Here is a 14,726-nt window from a genome sequence, read left to right as displayed (position 1 = left end):
ATGAGGCCACGTTCAGTCCCGAGCATAAAAAGTGCACATTTGTAATTCCAGCACTGGGAAACAGAAAGGTGATTCCCAGCCCTTACTTGCCAGAAACCTAGGCTAACTGGCAAGCCCTAGGTCCCAGTAAGACACTCTGCCTCAAAATACAAAATAGATGGATTGTGAGAATACTGAAGTGGACCTCTGGCCGCTACAAACAGCACTGATGTGTGTGCGTGCACTCGCACACACATGCACAAACACACACACAATATTAAAATAAAATTTAAAAATATAAATTTATTTAGGTTCTTGTTGGGAAATACTTCATGGTCCTCATTGAATGACTAACAGGATGAAAGGTTTTTGTTTTTTGTCTTTAGAAGTACTCTTTCTCATTGATTCTGGATGGAGGGAAAATGAGCTAGAATTATCTTTATTCCCTGAAGATACACAGGGATAATTATGTCTATGCTATATATCATTACTGTCTTAGTCTATAGTGCTCTTATCTATTCATTATATAATTGGGTTTTGTTTTGGGTTTTTTTGTTTGTTTGTTTGTTTGTTTGTTTGTTTTTCCTGTCTGCCTCCGATTGCATCTATGGACGTTTAAAAAATTTATTTATTTTTTTAAATTAATTACACTTTATTCACTTTGTATCCTATCTGTAGCCTCCTTCCTTATCCCCTCCCAATCCCACCCTTCTTTCCTTTTCTCTCCCTATGCCCCTCCCCAAGTCCACCATAGGAGAGGTCCTCTTCCCCTTCCATCTGATCCTAGCCTATCAGGTCTCATCAGGACTGGCTGCATTGTCTTCCTATGTACATTTAAACTGACTGTTTTTTAGCTGTCCTCTAATAGTGTAACCAAAACTAAATAAATAAATAAAACCCTACAAAGATAGTATCTCCAGATGTCTTCTTGGAAAGCTGATGCAATATGTCAGGCATTTGAGTAAGAATCTGGAGGATGACAGAATGATGATTTATGTCTTTCCTGCCTTATTCTTTTTCTGGGCCTTTCACAACCATGGCCATTAGCCACCACTGAATACTTGAGGTATGACTGGTCTAAATTCCAAAGGTTTAATACACACACACATACACACAATACCTTACTAACTTTTACTTCTTGAGATAATATTTTTAATACACTGGATTAAATTTAAAATGCATATCAAAACTACTTTTAATTTTTGTTACAAGTCTACAAAAACTTGCAAGTAGTATATATTGTTTTATTGGGGAATTGTGACATTATTTCTCTTGGATAATGATGTTCTAAGTAGTTCTGCTATTTGTCTTGTTATTTTGGAAATTTTCAGCATTGTTAGAAATGATTGAGTAAAGATAAACTATCATGATGAAGATATAGCAGAATTTAAATACATAGGAAAAATTCATTCAGTAAGATACCATAATATATCTTAATTAATAAAAACTATCCAGAGAACCACGATGGCAGTTGTAAAGTAGCCCACCAGATAGTGCAGCAGCTGAAGATGCTTGCTGTTAAGCCTGATGAACTACGTTTAATTCCCCAACTGTTGGAAAGAGAATTAATTTCAGCAAGCTTTCCTGACCTGCACGGGGACAGTGTTGTACACGTGTTCTCACACAGAATGAATAAATAATGTAATAAGATGTCTGGAGGAGGGTTTCTTTTTCTTAGGAATGATTCTGAGAATGAAGCAATAAATCTTAGTCCCTACAATGCTAGAAATCCTAAAGCTGTTTAGAGTTAAATATTTTACCCTGTACAGTTTTCTAGCTTCATATTAAGAGCTTTTCCTGCTTCATTTTTAGAAAAATTACAAGTGCTTAAGTTCGGCTTGCCTTTTTTGTACTCTTTGTCTTGCCAATAATATTGACATAAGGTTTAGTAGTAAATGATTATCATGCTGTGGGATTCTTGGCACATGTTAGGAGGCCCTTCACGATAAGTACTTTTGAATGGTAGATTGATGAATTTGACTGGAATATGAGAATTCATCCTTCATATGCAGTATAACCTTTTCCTTTCTTTCTTGTAGACTTTTGTGAATGATGTAAGGATACCAGAGCAGACATACATCACTTTGAAACTCGAAGATAAGCTCAGATTTGGATATGATATCCTTATTTAATTTTGTACATTTATTAAAATAAATAAAAATATTAACTATGCTACAAGTTAATTTTGTGATAATTCACAATACTAGAAATTTATGGGTTTTTTTTTTTTTCTGATTACTGTGTTCCTAAGAATGATACTGGAAAGCTTGGTAAGACTCATCTGTTTTCCATCTCTCTGTGTTGCTGTTATACGTATTTGGGTGTTAAAGAATGGAGCTGGGAGGAGAACTGTGAATGCCTTAAACACTGTCTACCCAGGGTTTCTTCCCAGGTGAATTACAAAGGCCCAAGTCAATCTCTTAAGAGGATATAAAATACTAACCTGCCTTTTCTTCCATGTTATGCTGCTAGCTTAATTCAAATTTTAACATAGTGTATGTTTTCTGAGAGTAGTATTACATGACTAGCACATTTTCCTTTAGTGTATATGCAGATTTTTTTGTTTAAAAACTAGAGTCAATGAACTAATAACACTAAGCAATAATGAAAACATTTCTATTTGTATTTAATTAAAATAAAAATATTTTCCATTATACTGAACATTTTTCTTGATATTTAGTTATTTAAACATTTACTGAAATTCACATAATTTTAAAAGTTAAACAGCAATCTGGTAGACTTTGATCACTTTATCGGAGAAAGTAGTTTCAGACAACTCAAGTTGATACTCAAATGTAGTGGCACAAATAACAAAAGATAGACATTTTTAAGTTTAAAATTTCAAGTTAGAATAGTTTGATAACATGTTACATTTATACTTGGAAAACTGAAAAATATATAAATTAAATACTTTGTTATGTATTTTAAATCTTTTAAATAGTGGGGCTGGTGAGAGAGCTCCGCAGATAGTTACTTGCTGCCAAGGCCGGCAACCTGAGATCAATTCCCAGGACCCACGCGGTGGAAGGAGAACAGGCTCCCGCAGTACGCTGAGTGACCACTCCACACACACCTTGGTGTACTTATGTGCACACACACACCAAGCAAATAAATGTAAATGTTTTAAATTACATATTATATAAAGTAGTTATGAATTATTTTGGACCAGCTTAAGTTTTATCAAAATTTACCAAGTATACTTTGTATAATTGCCTCCTGTAATTAAATTACTATTAGCTGTCTCAGACAAGGGCTAATCCTAACAAATTCAAACTGTAATAAAATTTCATAAAGTTACTTTTTCTTTGAGTTCCAGGAAAAACTATATCAAATACAGTAGAGCACACTTTCAGTTCTGGCTTCTCGGAGGCTGGGACGGGAAGAAGGCTTGGGCATGGTGTAGAGCACTGTTAAGAAGAGCAGGCAGGAGGCATAAAAGACAGCCCACACTTTTACAGACTGCCTTCTGTTCATGGCAAGCTAAGCTGATTTTCTTTTCTGGAGATGGACTCGTACTGCATCTAAAATTGCCTAGGGCTTTTAATTTTTTTGTTTCTAAGAATTTCCTCAGTTAGTAGTGAGCTAGCACTGTCATTCCGATGCCCAGGGGAATATCCTTTTCATTCTTTTCATTTAACGTTTCATGCTGGATGTAATTTTGTGCCATTTATATAAATGGATATGGGCCAGTTATATTGGCAGAAATTTTATTCCATGGGACAGAATTTTTTAAACTATTTTATGTGGAGGCTATATTTGTTTTGTATTAACTATGCTAGTAGGGAAATTGTCATGCTTTAGTCATATATAAAATTAATAGCTAATCTACAAATATTGTGCCCTTGAGTGGAGAGACAATTTTAACATGGCTTAAGATTTAAACTAGAGAACATAATGTTTATGCCATAAGTCTGTTTTCTAGAGAACTTCTTTTTGAAAAGCACAAACTCAATGAAATATTCCAATTTTCAAATTGAACATAAACTAAAGCAAGTTGATAACCTCAGACACTTGTGATCATTCACATGACCAGAAATGTGGTTCATAAGGAGGCCTAAGCTCATTCATGTCACATGTGTAACATGCATGCTGGTGTGCAGGTGTAGTTTTGGTGGTCTAGGGATAATATTAAATGATTTTTTTGAACAATATAATTTTAGTGTTAGAAGATGTCATGCAATTTTGTGAGTATTTTTAAAGTGAATGCTTTGAACATATTCACTTTCCCTCCCCCAACTCTTTCCATTACCACCCTCTCCTTTCTTCTCACCCAACTTTGAGGATTTTTTTAAGTCCTCCCACCATCCCACCCCATCATTAAATCAACTTTGTATGGCTGGCTAGCTAGTCTTGGGAGCAGGCCTGACCCAGAGTGTGGTTAACCTACCAGGGGTTGCATCATTAAGAAAAATTAACTCTGGCCTAGTGATTGGCCTCAAACTCAATCCTTCTGCCTCAGCTCCCTGAGTACTAAGGTTATAGGCATATGCCATCATATCTGGTTGTATTTTTCTTTTTTTCTTAAGGTTTTTAATTGCCATACAAAGTACTGGGTTTCACATACAGCTTGCTTTTGTTGTTTCCCCCTTACAGTCTTACATCTCCAGTGACCTGTTTTCTGCTTTTGTGTCATGTATATTCTATTACCATCCTCTTCGGTATGATTATTTCTCACTCTGTTGATCTTTTCTCAAGTTTCATTACCTGTACCCTATACCACCCACCCCCCCCCACACACACATAGACATACATACATTAAAATCCAAAGTCCACCTGTAAAATAGAAAATGTGGTATTTTTCTTTTTGAATTTTAATTACCTTGAATAGTTTGTTTGCAGATCCATCCACTTTCATGCATACTTTATAATTTCTTTTTACTGTATAGCTGAGTAAAATTCCATCATGTATGCACTACAGCTTCATTAACCATTGATCTGTTGATTGACGTCTGGGCTAGCTCCATTTCCTTGCTATTGTAAATGAAGAATAACAAATACAGATGTTCAGGTATATCTTCAGAGGGGTGTTGAGTACTTTGGGTATGTGCTCAGGAATGATGGATAGCTGGATCATATGATAACTCTTTGTTTCTTGAGACACCGTAATCAGATGCCTATAATTTTTACATCAGTTTACACTCCATTAACATTGAATAAGGGTTTCTTTTACCCCATTATTTTCGACCCCTTATCTGTTTTCTATTTTCCTGATAATAGACATTCTGATGTGGTGAGGTAGAACTCAAAAGTAGTTTTGATTTTCATTTCCTGATGGATGTTCAACATTCTTTGATTATATAAACAAAATTGTTTGTCTCATAACTTTTTCAATTTTTAATTCAGTGATTTGAATTTTTTTACTTTGGTGGTCAATTTTTGAAGTTTATTATATGTTTTAGATATTAACTGCCTTCCAAATGTATCTACCACACACTTTCTCTGATTCTGTATTCACTCTGCTGGTAGTTTGCTTCATTGTGCACAATTTTCAGAATTCTATACAGTCCCATTTTTGGGTCTTTGCTGTACTATCAAATCCTGTTCAGGAAATGTTTGGCCTTGCCTATGTCTTGAAGTGTTTTTCCCCATGTTCATCTCTAGCAGTGTCAGCACTTCAGGGTCCAAATTAAGACCTTTCATTCAGTTTAAGTTGATTTGGATCTAATTTTATTCTTCTATAAGTGGATATCCATTTTTGCCTGGACTGATCATTTACTGACTTACTTACTTTGCAGATTTTTAGTAGACTTTCTTTCAGTGTGTGTTTGGGACAACCTTGTCATATTAGCTGTCCATGGCTGTGTAAGTTTAGTTCTGTTCTGCTGGTCAGTATGTCTCTGTCACTATTGCTCTGCTGTATGCTTTTGGGGGTCAGGTATTGTGTTATTTCTAGCCGTGTTCTTGTTACTTAGAATTGTTTTGGCTATCACTGCCTTTTGTGTTTCCTTATTTCTAGATTATTTTTTCTCGGTGTGAAGATTTACATTGGGATTTTGATTGAGATTTCATTGAATCTATAAATTACATTGGGTAACAGCCATTTTTAAGACAATTCTGCCAATCTAGGAGCATGGAAGGCCTTTCTACTTTTTTTTTTTTTTTTAATCTTAAATTGCATTGAAAAGGTCTACTTCTTTATGAGGTGTGTCACTAGGCACTTTATTCTGACAGGTTTCTTCCTAATTTTTTTCAGCAAGTTTGTTCTTTGAGAATTAAAACCCTACTTTTTGTTGACTTTTGTGCCCTGCTATTTCCCGAAACTGTATAAAGTCTAAGTTATTTGATGGAGTCTGTGGAGCCTTTCAGGTATAGAATTATCACATGTGCAAATAAGGATAATATGACTTCTTCCTTTTGTACTTTTTAATCTTGCTCTTGTCTTATTGTTCTAGCTATATTCTAGCTGAATACTGTGTTAAATAAGAATATAAGAAGTGGTACATTAATTACATTCTGGATTTTAGGGAAAATTCTTCCTTGTTTTGCTATTTAGTACAATGTTGGCTATATAGCTTTGTGGTATGTTATTTGTTATTTTGAGTTAAAGGGGTTTTTTTTGAAAGATGTGTTCAGTTAAATGACACTTGTATTTTAAACTCTATGAATAACTAAAACTATCTTAAATTTTGCTTTGCTCAGTCTTAATTGTCATTAAGGTAAAAGATGGTGTTAAAAAGCACATTTCTTGCATGCAGGTGAGTTTCTGTGATCCTTTTAGATGAATACTCATAAGTTATATAGGGGTGGTTTAGGTTAGTAATTGTAGTCTTATAAAGCACTAAGAAAATAAACTACAGAAATTATTCACATGATTTGAGGATTTATCTCAGTGGCAAGGACCCTGTATTTCCCAAAACACCCCTCTCTAATTTTCATTTTTTAAAATATTTAAAGTTTTTGTAACTTACTGACATTATGAGTATTTGTATCTCTGTCATTTTATTTTTGATTGGCAAATTTAAAATTGCTTATGTAAGCTTACACAACTGAGAAGATACAGTTTTCAAGGTATAAGGGCTGAACCCACATGTCTAGTTGCTTTTCTATTGCTATGAAGATATATCATGACCACAGCAATTATAGAAGAAAATATTTAATTCAGGGCTTGCTTACAGTTTCAAAGGGTTAGTCCGTGCCCATCATGCCATGGAGCATGGCAGGAGACAGGCAGGCATGGCACTTGGAGAGTAGAGCACATTGGAGGCAGAGAAGCTGGTCCTGGCGTGGGGGCTGTTTCATTTAAACCACCACTCCACAGCAGTCTCATCACAGGTGAAGTCATGAGGTAGGTGAGGTCTTAGTTCCACATGTTGGAAACATAAGTGACCCCGCTCATTCTTTCTGAGCTGAAGTTTTAGGTCAGAGGGGATACGTTGGAGAAGCCCCGACCAGAGACCTCTACATGTCCATTAGAGGTAGCACTGAAAATCCTCATGATAATCTACATCTGTTTGTGTTCTACCCAGAAACGTGGAAATCACTGTAAACATTTTAAATGCTACCATTTCCATTGAAAAGTAGCTGTGCTGTGAATTCTCTCAAGCTCATAATTTCTGAGCAGTGGTTCTCACCTTTGTAGTGCTGTGGCCCTTTTATACAGTTCCTCATGCTGTAATAATGCCAACCATAAAATTATTTTGTTGCTACTAAATAACTGTAATTTGCTACTGTTATAAATCATAATGTAAATATCTGATACGCAGGATATCTGGTGTGTATTGCAACACACAGGTTGAGAACCACTGTTCTCAACAATTTCCATTAAATGTCTAGTTACATATTATATGTAACAGCAAATATGTATGTGACAAAATAAAAAATTTTAATATTTCAAAGCCATAAAAAGCCTCTTTGTTGAAAGGAAGCCTACGGACAGAATTCTGTAACTAGATTCTTTGGGGTCATGGGGTTCTGTCCACTCACTAAGTTATTTGTTGAATAGGAACAAAAATTAATGGAATTGAAGAAAGTATTCTCCAAGGTTATTTACAACTTGAAGAAATTCTGTTAATAAGTTTATTGCTTCCTTTACATTTGGGATATCTCTCTTTCATACAAGTCACAGTGATTACAGTTTTCTCCCCATGACGTAATTGGTGAAGGCTTTGAATTAGTAAAGGCTTTGAATTAGGAGGGTAGAATTCAGTACGTGATTATAAAATTGCTTTTATTGTAATATTAAGTAATGGTAGGAAACAGGACCTCTAGTGAATTGATCTTTAATAAGAAGCCTTGTTGTTTTGGCATAATAATGAAAAGCATTCATTGTATCTAAGCACTTGTTCTCATGTGTATAGGATCATTGTCTTATAATGTAATATGAGCTTACTGCAGTGTGTGGAGGGAAGGGGGTAGTGTGGTTGCATATGAACCCTAATTAAAGCATTGATATTCCTTGTACTTGCAAAATGAAACTCATTTTTATCAAAGGTTATGGAAATCTGAATAATCATTTTTTTCAGGTTTTGCTGTTGACTCATAAGCCATTTTGTGACATTCTAGACTTCTATGACTAGATATCTATAGTTTTCTTTATTTTGATCCTGTCATATTATTGTTTGTGAAAATTAAAATGTTTGTGCTCTAATTTTGTGCTGTGAAGGCCAGTATTGCCTAAGATTATAATTATTAGTTAGATTTTTTTGTAATTATTTCTTATGAGATCTTTTCTTTTTATTATTTATTACAACTTATTCACTTGTATCCAGGCTGTAGCTCCCTCCCTCATCTTCTTCCAGTCCCACCCTCCCTCTTCTCTCCCTCTGCCCCTCCCCCAGTCCACTGATAGGGGAGGTCCTCCTCCCCTTCTATCTGACCCTAGCCTATCAGGTCTCATCAGGACTGTCTTTTATAGTCTTCCTCTGTGGCCTGGCAAGGCTGCACCCCCAAGGGGAGGTGATCAAAGAGCAGCCCACTGAGTTCATGCCAGAGAAAACCCCTGATCCCCTTACAAGTAAAAGCACATTGAGACTGAGCTGCCTAGGAGCTACTTCTGAACAGGGAGTCTAGGTCCTCTCCATGTATGGTTATGGTCCTTGGTTGGAGCATTAAGGTTGTTAATATTTTAAATGACAAGTTATATTTAAATGACAGGTTATTATTAAAGGGACTATTACAGGCACATGCTACATTCCAGGTACTCTGAGGTGCCAGAAGAGTCTCACATTTGTGGCTAGCCTAGAGACCTTATCTATTACTAAACAAATACACAAACAAATAAATAAATAAACTTTCAAGTCTGAGATTGTGGTTTAATGGTAGAGTACTTGTCTATGCAAGGGCCTGGGCTTAATTCCCAGAACTGTACAAACAGAAGATGAATCAGTTATAACAATTTTATAATTTATCCTTGAAATAGAACTATTTCTAAGTTATATTTGATGACCATTTTTAAGCACAGTGACCAGAATTTTGGAATTATATTCTTCCTTAGCTCTGTTTACATACAAATCTCTTCACTGTAGTACGAGGAGAAATGAGGGTCCCTGAAGAAGCTCTTAAGGTAAGAGTTTATCTATGTTGTCAGCCTGCTATTATAGTTGACTTCTTTCATAGAAGCGTCACCTTGATTTTGAATGTTTTATAGCATGAGAAGTTTACCATTCAGCTTCAGTTGTCCCAGAAGTCTTCAGAATCAGAATTACCAAAATCAACAAGTGCCAAAGGCACAGACTCAAAAGTGGATGCTGCTGCAGAAGTGTCTCACAGAGCCACAGAAGCACTGAAGTCTGAGGAGAAGCCCATGGGTAAGTGGTCGGTGTGATCTGGAGAATTATCTGCAGTGGCCATGTCTATCTGTCTATAGAGAGGGAGAGAAAGAGACAAGGGAGACAGGAGACACACACACACACACACACACACACACACACACATCAAATTGGATACTCACAAAAACTGACTGTGGAAGCACCCATAAAGAAGCCAACTGAAGTTCCCAATACAAAGCTCCAGGCAGAATACAGTTTCCCTTGGTATGATAAAACAACAACTGAAATACAGAAAGTTAGCATCATCTAATAGGTTACTCACAACATCCAGCAGAAACTGACTGGGGGAAACTGAGGCAGTCAGCTAATTTCTCAATTGAGCTGTCTCTTGGTGGTTTAGTTCCTCAGAGCCAAGTTTCAAGCTTCTCTCTTCTTCTGCAATTACTTTAGTCATAGAATTATGGGGAGCTAACCAATCCTCAAACCCTGGTGGACACTTGGAGAAGAACACATGTGGGGTCTAATGTCACAATTGGTGTCTGTCCCACTTCTAGAGTTAGCATCTTAATTGAGCTCAGACAAACTACACGTCATAGTTTGTCAATACAATGTTCATTGCAATAATAGTACATCCTGTGTAGTTACTGTATAATACCCCTTGTTGTTGCTCATGCCAAAATTTGCTTTAGTTTCACATTTTATATATTTAGACTTAATAACATCTCTGATCAGACTAGTTTCTTTATCCCCAGGTACTTCAAATAGAATTATTCTACCTAAGACACTTCTATCTAAATGTTCAATGATCATTTGTTACAGAGGCTTAGTTAGATATCACAGAGTCCCTAACACTTAACAAAAAGATGTTGGGTTTTATATATATCAAGTTGTGTTACTTAGTCATTGCCAGTCTGCATTCATTTAGTCATGTCCAGTGCTGATTAAATTTCTGTACAACGCTGCATTGCTGAAAGTCAAGTACTTGTAGTCAACTAAGGAAATCTAGCATGATGTGAAATATGCTTTCTTGTTTCACTGCTTTATAGAGATTTTTGTTTCTTTACCCCTTCTTTCAGATGTCTCTGCTGTGCCCCGCGGTACTCCATTGTATGGACAGCCTTCGTGGTGGGGGGATGATGAGGTGGATGAAAAAAGAGCTTTCAAGTCTAATGGCACACCTGAAGAAAAAAATCAGGAAACTGGGACTTCAGGTAAAAATACCTCAACAAATACAACACCAAATTCATGTTGGGCAAGTATTTATAGTCTAAACAAAGTCACTCTACAATGAAAAATAGTCAGTACCATAACTTGATGTTTTTTAAAGGTGATGCTGGCTTTGCTCTTATAGTTATTTATACTACAAGTATTTTATTATACATAAAATACTAAATACAATGTGTGTATAAAATCTTGTTATATCTTTCCAGTTTATAAAATTGTTAAAAATTATAGCAGGTTAATAGTATTAACTTGTCATTTTAAGTATTTTAAAATAATTACTAGTGCTTGCTTCGGTAGCACATAGACTAAATAGCATGGCCCCTGCACAAGGATGACATATAAATCAGTGAAGTGTTCCATATTTTTCCATGGCAGTTCAGTGTCCAAGTGGGTTCCATAGTAATGGGAAGAAGGACTCCTCTGACATAAACTGATCAGCCTGCTCTTTGATCACCTCCCCCCCGATGGGGGAGCACTCTTACCAGGCCAAAGAAGATGACAGTGCAGCCACTCCTGATGTGATCTGATAGACTAAGATCAGAAGGAAGGAGAGGAGGACCTCCCCTATCAGTGGGCTTGGGGAGGGGCATGGGTGAAGAAGGGGGAGGAAAGGTGGGATTAGGAGGGGAGGAGGGTGGGGCTTATGGGAGGATACAAAGTGAATAAAGTGTAATTAATAAAAAATAATTACTAAAATTAATTGATAAAATAGTGTATACATATGAGTTACATGTGTTTTGACTCATTCATATATTTACTGTAAAATAAAAATTTCTATTCGGAAATATAAAATTATAATTTTTTTTAAAATTCCCAGTATGCTTACATTATTGAGATAAGACAGCAGTGTGATTCTGAATTCTTCAGCCACAGTGCAGAATCAGTTATGGGTTAGATCCTCACATTAATAACTAAGGAAAATATTCTTTTGTTGGTGGTGTGGTTAAGTGGTAACCAGTGTCCAGAAAAAGCAAGATTTCCAGGATAAATGGAGATACCAGTTGTCACATAAAGTTGTTGAAAAGACATCAGAGCTGAAGGATGGAGCAACCAGTTTGTTTAGTAATGACAGAAAAGGAGTCAAAACTGGAGGAATTAAGTACAGACACCGAGGATCAGTTGGGAAGACGTAGTGTGATTCTGAGGGGAGGACAAAGCCATCAGAACTCTTTCCAGTTTTCCTTGACTTTATTTACATAAAGCAAGCAGGATGGTTTTCTCAACTGGAGAATTATGAACATTATATCTGTTAATATAGTCTACGTATTCCTGGGTGCAAGTCTAAAAAAAGCTGTCATGATCAATAAATTTTATGATGCTAAACTTTGAAAATGACCTTCCATCATAACTTTGTTTCTTCACCAACGCTTTTTCTTTGCATCATTTAATATTATTAAACATGCCTTCAAATATTAATGACAGAACTGCTACCTGATACTAAGTAAGGAATATACCGGCTCTCATACCTGGTTCCTCTCAGGGTTCTTGAGTGCAACAGACAGCATTGTTATCTAGTCTGGCCATCTCTGTCTTGCTGTCCACAGTACTTGCACACTCAAAGCTGCTGCCATCAACATTCATAGTTAAACAGTTTTTGATCACACCCAGAAGTACAGAACAAAAGTTGTATACAGAAGACATCCTGAGATTTGGAAGAAAACCTTTCCCAAAATATTCCAGCACATCTCATTAGCCTCTCACAGATTGAGAAGGCCCCCTGCTGTTATCACAGTCTCTGGCAAAGCGTATGAGATTATCATTATGAATCCTTTTCGCCTCTTGAAGCGTGGTACAGTTATTTTGTCCCTACAGCATGTGGGCAGTGTCATAGGAAAGTGCTACTAGAAACTATTGAAGTTCTGTTAGGAAAAGCTCCTTTAGAAAGGAGAAAAAGGAAAGAATATTGGAAGTTAATCAAGAATGTCTGCTTTTTAATTTTTTTTTTTTGGTCTTCTCTCCATTTTATCTGATATATTACCTACTTCTGTGTCTTTCTTTCCAATGCTGACTCACAATTGAACTTTTGACCTTAAGTTTCAACCTCATTGCAGCAAGCTTTGCATAGCAAATATGAACTGATGTTTAGTTTAGTTACAAAACAACTACACTGACATTGTTTTGCCTGCCAAGTAGAATTTGGACTTCATGATTCCTGGTGCTCCTTATATCTATTATTATTGTTTCAGTGTTCTCTCCCAATGTACCCCACCTAAATTGTGCTTAATTCCTGCCTCCTCTTCTCCCACAGAATGTCTGGTGTAAATCACTAAGTAATACCAATCTGTCAGTGTGTAATACTGTTATATTCACTATTTTTGCATAAACCTATATGACTGAACTCTAAATTCCTTACTTCAAGTGCTATACATTCTAACCTCATTTTGCACAGGATCTAATTATCTGGTGTGGAATTGAGGACTGTAACCAATTAGATGGGTTGGAAAACACAGATCAATTCTGAAAATACTTGCATGGTAGTGAAATAAGAAGCCATTAAAAAGATAGCGTTTATCTCCTCACACAACTTAAAAATTTTAATGTACATAACATGTGAGATACAATGGCACATCCATATGACTGGAAAAGAGTATGAACCATGACAAGTAGTGACTGGCATTCAGTAGTGCTTACTTTGCCCATTTCCTCCAAATGCTTTTTATCTTGTCATCATGGTGGTATCTAAAGGTAGTATTTACTGTTATTTTTGTCCATTTTATAAATAAAATAATTGAAACACACAATGATGATAATTTGCTTACCAAAGACAGCACTGCTCATGAGAGTCTAAAGATAGACACACCAAGTTTGTATACAGCAGGTGCAGGGCATGCTTCATTTACCATTTAATTTGATGACATTGCACCAGGAAAAATAACTATTAGAAACCATGGGACAAAATCATTTCAGATCATTTTCACAAGTCAAAGAAAGCCTCTATGTAGTAAGACTCTACTCAAATAATATAAATAAATAAATATGTAAGTAAGTAAAGCAAGCCGACCTAGGCTTTGTAAGACCTATCTCAAAGCAAATTAAAAAACCCATAGACAGATTGTCACCTGTTAATGTCTTCTAATTTAAGCATACAGAACCAGTTCAGGCTTAGTTACTAAATTACGTTTTAAATTCTTGATAATGGAGGTTAACTATAAAATGTTGTTATAAATACTATTTCATGGGGTTTAATTTGGTTTAAGTAAAGATGGATGTGAATAGAAAAAATTGTGAAACTCATAAATACCAGAGTATGTTCTATCAACGCTGTGAGCTAAGAGAGCTGTTTAACTTTCTAGCATAATTTAAAATTCCTTAGCAATTTTTCTACTATGAGTCAGACCATAGTTCTAAAAAGACCACACCTCTCATGATTTTGTCCCCAGAGAAATGAATCTCAGATCACATACTAAATTTTCCAGATAATTGAACTTTAATTTTATAACTGAGTTATTGAAAAATTAGAGTATTTGTCAGAAGTCATAACGAAGTGGGATATCTGTATCACCACCTTCTTAGAGAAAGCTAAGAACACTTGAAGCCTTCCCTTTTCTTACTGAAAATCTTCATTCTGTAAGTCACTGATCAGTGCTACCTTGCTCTGATGCCCTCCAGAGCCTGAGCCTCTCAGCCCCTTGATACTGAGTGGCACTGAAATACATGTTTTACATGGAATACATGTTCTTGATTTTCATCTTAACTCTTTCCTTGCTATAATAATTTCTCCAAGGTATTTTCACTTTTCATTGGTAAACCAAATGGAGTAAATTTTGAAAAGAATAATTTTTTCTTTGAATGTTTCTCTTCTTAAATATTCTCTGC

General features: G+C 35.8%; 1 protein-coding gene and 1 pseudogene across 10 annotated transcripts in view; both read left to right on the top strand.

The window, feature by feature from the left end:
• Nucleotides 1-14,726, top strand: part of Cep170 (centrosomal protein 170) — a 103,471-nt gene that overhangs the window by 30,226 nt on the left and 58,519 nt on the right. For all 10 annotated transcript variants that reach the window (XM_060364753.1, XM_060364752.1, XM_060364751.1 and 7 more), the window contains exons 4-7: nucleotides 2,019-2,100; nucleotides 9,426-9,481; nucleotides 9,566-9,725; nucleotides 10,763-10,897. In XM_060364753.1, the coding sequence (XP_060220736.1) occupies nucleotides 2,019-2,100; nucleotides 9,426-9,481; nucleotides 9,566-9,725; nucleotides 10,763-10,897 (433 nt within the window). The remainder of the gene's footprint in view (nucleotides 1-2,018; nucleotides 2,101-9,425; nucleotides 9,482-9,565; nucleotides 9,726-10,762; nucleotides 10,898-14,726) is intronic.
• On the top strand, nucleotides 11,192-11,276 carry LOC132646551 (U6 spliceosomal RNA; annotated as a pseudogene).

The sequence above is a fragment of the Meriones unguiculatus genome, chromosome 11, assembly GCF_030254825.1.
Source record: "Meriones unguiculatus strain TT.TT164.6M chromosome 11, Bangor_MerUng_6.1, whole genome shotgun sequence".
In the NCBI taxonomy this organism is placed as follows: Eukaryota; Metazoa; Chordata; class Mammalia; order Rodentia; family Muridae; genus Meriones; species Meriones unguiculatus.
This window is presented reverse-complemented; position numbering and strand designations above follow the sequence as displayed.